The sequence below is a fragment of the Egretta garzetta genome, unplaced genomic scaffold (genome assembly GCF_000687185.1).
Source record: "Egretta garzetta isolate BGI_Z169 unplaced genomic scaffold, ASM68718v1 scaffold365, whole genome shotgun sequence".
NCBI lineage: Eukaryota > Metazoa > Chordata > Aves > Pelecaniformes > Ardeidae > Egretta > Egretta garzetta.
The window spans coordinates 36,414-44,609 of NW_009259602.1; the positions used below are offsets into that span (position 1 = coordinate 36,414).

Genomic DNA, 8,196 nt, shown 5'->3' on the forward strand with positions numbered 1-8,196 from the left:
GAACTGTGCACACCTAACACGGAGCAGTTAGTGAATGTCCAAGCTCCCAGGCAGTCTGCCTGAATCGGCTGTAACACAGAGTGACTAATAACCCTGGCCACAGAAATCCGGGGGATGAACTGGACATAGAAATTAACTTCTTGAATCCCTGCCTAAGTATCAGATCATCAGTTCAGCCTCCCATCCGGGTCTTCATTGCATTTCCGGTCGCTCAATCGTTTGCACACAGGAATTCAGGGTAGGGGGAACAGGCTCCAGAGAATCCCAGGAGTGCGTTAGCACATCTGTAATTGTTTTATTTTTGCTTTACATGTTGGCCTTTGACTGTTTTTTCAACATCTTTGTGTCAGGGTGGAGCTGGAACCTGGCACTTTTACCTCCATGGATCCCCTAAACTTCTCTTGGTACAACGGTGACATCGGTGACAGGAACTGGAGCAAGCCACTCAACGAGTCCAGTGCAGACCAGAAGCCTCAGTATAACTACTATGCCATGCTGCTCACCCTCCTCATCTTTGTCATTGTTTTTGGCAATGTGCTGGTGTGTATGGCTGTGTCCAGGGAAAAAGCCCTTCAGACTACCACTAATTACCTGATCGTGAGTTTGGCAGTGGCAGATCTCTTGGTAGCAACACTGGTCATGCCTTGGGTGGTCTATCTGGAGGTAGGTGACCCAGTTTTCTTTTGCAGTACTGAATGTTTCTGGTGAATGGGTAGACAGAGGGAAATTTTAGCAGCCCAGACATCAGCTGTTTCAAGACCTCCTGAATTTCCCAAAACAAAAGTGCTTTTAATTTCCTAACAGTTGATCAGGTTTTTTTTCCAGGAAACGGACAGGAGAGCAGGTGATAGGCTGACTTGAAAATACACTGTTGTTCAGAGGGCTAAATTACAATCTAATTGCATTGAAAATTTCACCTTTTAATAGAAGGGTCAAGAGTGAAAGGACCCCAATTTTGTCTTCAGAACTACACAGATGAACTGTTCATTCCCAAGCAAAAGGATGAATCTGCAACAATATCATGGGTGTCACACTAATAAACTGCATCAAATAGTAATCAAAACCCTATCTCTGAAGGACTACGGTAGTAAGAAGAGCAGGCAATTGTAGAAGTAGGATGTAAATCCAGAGCTTTTATGTCACAATATATGAGAGAAATAGAATCACAGCTGAGTTACTTTTCACATTGCTGCCGCTAGCACATCACTTTAGTACAAAAGAGCTCTATGCTTCTGCATACAGAGCCATATTTGAGTGGCGCTGTGGTTTGTCAAAGTCAAATACTCCCAAGACTGCCACCTGTTTACTTGATGGCAAATGACTCTCACACCAGTAAATAGCCTGAAAGAATGAAATGCATCTCTAGAGGAAAGAATAAGAGAAGATCCACAGCCCCTCTCCCTTGGCCCCCCTTCGCTGGGATGGCCATGTTCTTCAGTCACTGAGAGCTGGCATGCTGGTGGCAATCACAATGAAGCGAGAATGAGCAGTGGTGAGAAAGCATGAGACTGAAACTATATTGACGTTGCAATTAATTAATTAATTCATTTCAGGCAGTTGTTTATGAAACGATAAAACAGAGAGGAGAGCAGGGGAAGAAGCCATAATCAATTAGCCTATTAAGTATTAATGCAAAGCAAACCAAACACACTGACATGACATAGGCTGTTGAGAAACCACAATACTAATTATCACTCTAGTTAATTATTGTTTTCATGGCACTTCAAAAATGTAAAGCGTCATGCATCTGCTCAAGCTTATTAACGTGACCACAGGCTGGCTGTGGTAGTAGTCAATGCCTCTGGGACTAGTTATGCTCTTCTATTATACTTCTCTTTTGCGACAACTCATTTTAAGCAGTGGCTTTATGTTGTGAGAAGCTCTTGCTCTCTTAGGCCAAACTATAAGAGTCTCTCAGACACATCTTATTTCAACATGGAAGAATAAAGCACAAACGATGTAAGATGCTTTCCCCTTCCTGGGCTCGTGTGCAAGGAGTTGGCCAGGAACCTCAGCTTCCTTAGTCTTAGCAAGTAGGACAATCGGGACTCTACATCTCAGCAATACTTTTTAAAATTTATTTATTTACTTTTGCCTGTTCTGCTATCCACACACTGCTAAACCTACTGCTAGCTTGCAGTAACAAAACCCATGATGAATACTTGCTGACAGAGAAGGAGCCAATGGATTGATGTGAGTGAGGCACACTGTGGTCTCTCTCTGGGTCAGCAGTCTGAAATCAAAACTGACTAGAACCCTTCATTCTGTAAATAGATTTTAGGCTTTCTGTCACAAGCGTGGACAAAAACTAACATCAAAAGGAAATAATTTCAAAAATCAGCCCCAATGCAAACAAATCTACCTCCAAACTTCTCAGGTTTCTCCTACATAAATGAAAGCCCTAAGACAAAGAACTGCTGCAGTTTACAGCATCTCCCATAAACTCAGAACTATGTGTTCAGGAACCTGATTTTGCAGAGGCTTATACCTGGCTGGAAACCTTTGCCTTTAGGCAAATTCTCATCAAAGTTACTGATGTTACTGATGTAACTGTCTCTTAAGTGCTTTTTTAATCACTGAGTATTCAGCTGTCACTCAGATTTCAATGCAGTCATTCTTTCTTCCTTCTTTATGCTGCCTATGGTTATGTATATCAGAGCAGAAATAACTGAAGAATAGATATCTTATTCATTCTATTTTCAAATGCAGTAGGACTCTATTTATATTAGAGGGAAATATACTTTTTTCATCACATGTCAAATACAGCAGTCCTAATAATTGCTATTAAACTTAATTGGCAAAGTTCAGTTTCAATAGCAAGATAAGTGAAGAGAAAAAGGCTACTGGTAACTGGAAGTCTTATCATTAGTTCTTTGTCTTTATCACAACATGTAGTGCGTCACGGAATTTTCACTCTGAATTAAATTAATCTCGTTCACTTCGTTCCAAAAAAAAAACCCCGCGAGGAATTTCACTCTGATTTTTTAAACTAAGAAAAGAAAGAAAGCTCCTGCTTCTCTACTGCTGATCTTTGCTGGGTATAATTGCAAAAAAGTGTCTAATAAAAGGCTGTAAAGTTCAATTAGAGGTGCTTGGGATATAAAATTAATGTTTTTCCTTCCTAATACTTCTTTGTGATGCTTCAGAGACCTGGTTAAGCTCCTGCATTGTTCACTCTGATTTTGAGGAGACTTGCACTCCCTTATGTCGTTGGAATAGGAGCCCAGGTTTGTGTCTGCTGTTCGGGCTGCCCAACTCAATACAGAGTAACAGGATGGAATTAGGAGGGGCAAAATCACACCAGCCCTCAGGGGAATGCTCTAAAGAATGGTTTAGAAGGAGCAGAGTACTTCTCTTGTGGCCCTGCCATCATCTGGGACCTTTAGACCAGGCAGGACAAAGTCCTCGAAGGCACTCAATAGCAAACAATCCTACTTGACACAGCATGTGACGGATTGCATGTGACCTGATTCCAGCTGGAACTTCTGCAGACAAAATTTTGATCCCTCTTGAACCAGCAGAACTCCAGCTACCAGCAAGCATCTATATATTTGTGTAAAATTCTCCCTTCAGACCCTCTCAATAGCATAACCTCAGTGAATTCTTTTACTGACCTTATTCTCTCTCTTTGCAGGTGGTTGGTGAGTGGAGGTTTAGTCGGATCCACTGTGATATCTTTGTAACCCTTGATGTTATGATGTGTACTGCCAGTATCCTCAACCTCTGTGCCATCAGCATTGACAGGTGAGGGCTGCGTGGCAGCAAGTTCTGTCAAATCCATGGTAGCAAGTCACGGCCATCTTTATATGGTCTAATTTTACCTGTGACTCAGAGACTTGAAAATGATGAGAGCTAGTGTTGTTGATGTATTCTGAAGAGCAGTTTAGAGGACCTAAATGAGGTCTGAGCAGGGATTCTGTCAGAACCAGCCATAGAAACACTGGTCTTGAGAATGTAAATGACATTGTTTGTGTATGTCCCTATTAGTTCAGTCCTTCTGCTTGAATGATGGAGCAGACATCAGTGGGAAGGCAGTAGCTCAGAGAGAGTGGAAGAAAATGCTATGCTAAGTCGACCCCAGGCTCATGCCTTCCAAAACACAGAATGCAGCCATCTTGGAGACTACCAAAACCTGACTTGCCCTATATTCTCTTGTTCGACTAGGCTTTCAGACACAGGAACTAGATGTAATTTCCCACAGAGTTTGTCAGCACTGGCAGAGTAACAATAGACTGGGTTTGTATCTTCACGCTGCAGGTACACAGCAGTAGCAATGCCCATGCTGTATAATACCCGCTACAGCTCGAAGCGCAGGGTCACGGTCATGATTGCTGTGGTCTGGGTGCTTTCATTTGCTATCTCCTGCCCACTCCTCTTTGGCCTCAACAATACAGGTGAGTGTTATGCCACCTGTGGCTGGCTATTGGCATTTTCCTGGCTTTACTGGGTCCCCAGATAGTCTTTTGTTACAATTCAGGAATAAACATGGGGAGCGGGTTTTAGGATTATTGGGATGTATCCATCCCTGTTTCAGGTGTCCTCGCCTGGTGTCATCCCACACTGTTTCTGTCAGCTGCTTCTGGACCTGTTTCATCTCTTGCTGTTCCAGACCAGTGTTTTAGACACATCAGGACAGAGGTTATGTAGAAGTTTACACAACACTCATCAATGTTACATTAACATTTGTCCACTACAAAATCAAAATCCCTCTTACATTAAAACATGCAAAAAGGAAAGTCATGGGACAAATAGCTTCACTGAGACAGGAGAGAAAAGACCTGGCTGTTCAGCTATCAGTTTTGTAGGAAGACTGGATTGTATACAGCATGGGATCAGCAAGCTTTTAGTTATACAGCAAGCAATAGCTAGGGACTTTGGGTCTGTATGTGTCTCCCTATGACCCAAGGGGAGTTTGCTGTTCTGGTACCACTTCCAGCTGACATGGTGGTCCCCCCTAGAACCTGAGCCCCTCACTCTCTGGGTATCTCTGTGCCTTCTGAATGAGGGAGAGAGAAGGGGAAGCCGGTGCTAGCTCCTAGCAGCAGGGACGACAAGCCTGAAACTTTTTGTCTTCCAGATGAGAATGAATGCATCATTGCCAACCCTGCCTTTGTTGTGTATTCCTCTATCGTCTCCTTCTACGTTCCCTTCATTGTCACCCTGCTGGTGTATGTGCAGATTTACATAGTGCTCCGGAAGCGCAGGAAGCGTGTCAACACCAAGCGCAGTAGCCACGGCCTGGACTCAGACACGCAAGCCCCGCTAAAGGTAACCAGACCTCTGCCCTGCTCTCAGCAGCCTCTATCCTTTCCCCTTCCTTCTCCACTTCATCCCCCAAAGCACTTCCTCCTTTCCCCAAGTGACACTGGCTGGACGAGGTGAAACTGTGGACCACAAAGGTGAATGCCATGTCCTGTGCCATTCTGGAGTCCCAGTTGCACGTTCTGGATTATCAGGTCACTGGCTGGTGCTTCACGGGCTTCCCTGGATCTCAGGGGATGCGTCAGCAGCAGATCTGCATTAGAAGCTGCTTCATTAACCAGACTGCATTTCCTTTGGCTCTGCTGAGTTTGGGCTGGGGTACCCGAGACTACAGGCTATATTATTTTCTGAGTCAGTCCTGCTGTTGTGACAAAGAAGTTCCATGGGAATTGTTTGCGTGGCTGGGGTGCAAACTACACCGCTGGTAATGATACCTCTGCAGTGAAAACAGCCTCTCAAAGCATGAGATATGTATATAAATGCAGTCCAGCTGAGCGTGTTAAGTGTGAGACCGCTTGTCAAAACGCTACTCTGGCAGCACATGCAAAACAACCAGTAGGAATGTAAAGTCCCAGAGGCACTACCTCCAAACTGCATTGCCTCAGAGGCCAGTGTCACATCAAGCAAAGGAGGCAGCGAGACAGGGATAGACTGAAGCATAAGCAGATCTTTGTGGTTTCCTTCCTTTGGTCAAAAGCACAGGGGATACTTGCCTCCATTACTGCTTCTTCAGAGTAGTTTCCATCATTCTTAGCACCTTAGTCACACTGATTAATTTCTGCTTCATGCCCTGTGTTTGTATTTCCACGTGCCTCCCTTACCGGCTTCCCTTCCCAATTACTATCTGCTTGTGTAACCTCTGAGCTGGTGCTTGCCCCTTAGGACAAATGCACTCATCCAGAAGACGTCAAGCTCTGCACAGTTATTGTGAAGTCCAATGGGAGTTTCCAAGTTAATAAGCGCAAAGTGGTGAGTGTTAAAGAGAAGTGGTAGCTTTTCAGAGCCTTTAGCTTTCCCCTTTTCTCCTCTCAGGACACAAAATGAATTTATGTAGGGTGGGAGAAGAATAAACTAAGAACAAAGGTTGCCATTCAATCTCAAAATTTAAATATTCTTCCCATTCCTTAGAGTGAAGCAGGGGGTTTAAGATCACAGAGCTCAAAAAGCCAGACTAAGCTCACCTAAAGATCAGCTATAAAAGCCATGACATTTTAACATTTTGTGTCTTTGATTTTCTTCTCCTCTCTGTTATTTGTTTTAAGTCTTGGACTGCATTGGCTTTGTTGAGGTTTGCTTGTTGATTTCGGTTTTGTTTATTTATAGTCTGAAAACCTAAATAAAAAATATGGGGAGCGGAGACAGCGTCCCTCCCCTTTCTTAGTGCAATAAAGGAGAGTCATTCACTGCAGTTCTGTCGATCCCATCTACCCAAAGGTATTCTTACCTGTAAACACTTTACAGCCCTTTCTCCAATCATCTACCAAAAATGTAGGGAGGGAGAAGAGGGATTGATTGTTCTTCAACATCATCCAGCTTCACTCTGTAAGGAATGTTCATTGCTCCTCTCTGTATATTTATTTGTCTTTATGTTGTGGACATTTGATTCTTGTCCAGGAGGCGGAGAGTCACATAGAAGAGATGGAAATGGAGATGGTGTCCAGTACCAGTCCCCCTGAGAAAACCACCATCAAACCAGCGGCACCAAGTAACCATCAGCTGGTTGTGCCAGTTGTTTCTAATCAGGGCACCAACTCAACCCTGCAGGCACCCTTGGACAGTCCTGGGAAAGTAGAGAAGAACGGACATGCCAAAGAAACATCCCACACAGCCAAGGTCTTTGAGATCCAGTCGATGCCCAATGGCAAGACGAGGACCTCTCTCAAGACTGTGAGCAGGAGGAAATTGTCACAACAGAAGGAAAAGAAAGCCACCCAGATGCTAGCCATTGTACTCGGTGAGAGTGCGCATTGGCTTCCTCTTGAGTTTCTCCAGAAAACCAATAGCTACCCGGGATTAGGGTAGCCAGCCTGAATGTCCAGCATAGACACTTTTTCCAGGCCTCCACAGAAATCATTTCACTGGAGACATTAGAGGGTATGTAGGCAAGAGGCTGCCAATAGGAAGGCTACCTCCTTCCCAGCTAGGAACGGTTCATAGTGCTGTACAAAAGGCTCAGAAAGCTGTCCACCTGTGGGGTGTTTGAACTGCCAAAAGACAGCTGGGTGCAGGGGCAAGGGAGCTAGCTCATGTGCTTTCTAGAACACAAAAGGCAGCACAGCTCAGCATGGAACTGGCACCTCCAAAGGCCAGATTTTTTTTGATGTAACTTGTCTAATTACATCAGCAAATAAATTCTTTAGTACCTGGATACTCAGAATATAGACTATGAGACTTTACAGACAAACAGAAGGCTTGTTCCTCAGGGAAACATTTTTCCTTTATACCCAAAAGAACCTTTCTGTTCTCATAGTCTCAAAATTTCTCCAGCTTTCAGCAATCAAACTCTGTCTCTTTCCTTTTCCCCCAGGTGTTTTCATCATCTGCTGGCTCCCATTCTTCATCACTCACATCCTGAACATGCACTGCGATTGCAACATCCCCCCAGCAATGTACAGTGCCTTTACGTGGCTTGGATATGTCAACAGTGCTGTCAACCCAATTATTTACACCACCTTCAACATCGAATTTCGCAAGGCTTTCATGAAGATCCTCCACTGTTAAAAGTAAAAACAGCAACCACATTTTTAAGAATGAGAAAAAACCCCAATGCCATTCACGCACAGAAACAGGCAGCCACGGGGATGTCTCGAGCTCTTGTATTGGGCATGAGGCCTACAGTGTTACAACAGTGCCATGCCCACGCGCATCTTGGCGTGGATGTAACGAGCACCTTCACGTGGGAGGTTCTCTCATCCCTTAAGGTGACCTTTGGAC

At 44.3% G+C, this 8,196-nt stretch overlaps 1 protein-coding gene across 2 annotated transcripts; it reads left to right on the top strand.

Moving 5' to 3' along the window:
* The first annotated feature begins 381 nt into the window (after window positions 1-381).
* Window positions 382-7,983, top strand: DRD2 (dopamine receptor D2). Of its 2 annotated transcripts, XM_009638401.2 has the most exons (7): window positions 382-663; window positions 3,635-3,744; window positions 4,258-4,394; window positions 5,078-5,268; window positions 6,145-6,231; window positions 6,877-7,216; window positions 7,790-7,983. In XM_009638401.2, the coding sequence occupies exons 1-7, from the start codon at window positions 382-384 to the stop codon at window positions 7,981-7,983; spliced, it is 1,341 nt and encodes a 446-aa protein (XP_009636696.1). The 2 variants fall into 2 exon arrangements, with proteins under 2 accessions (XP_009636696.1, XP_009636697.1); XM_009638402.1 differs by lacking the exon at window positions 6,145-6,231.
* Window positions 7,984-8,196: the final 213 nt, after the last annotated feature.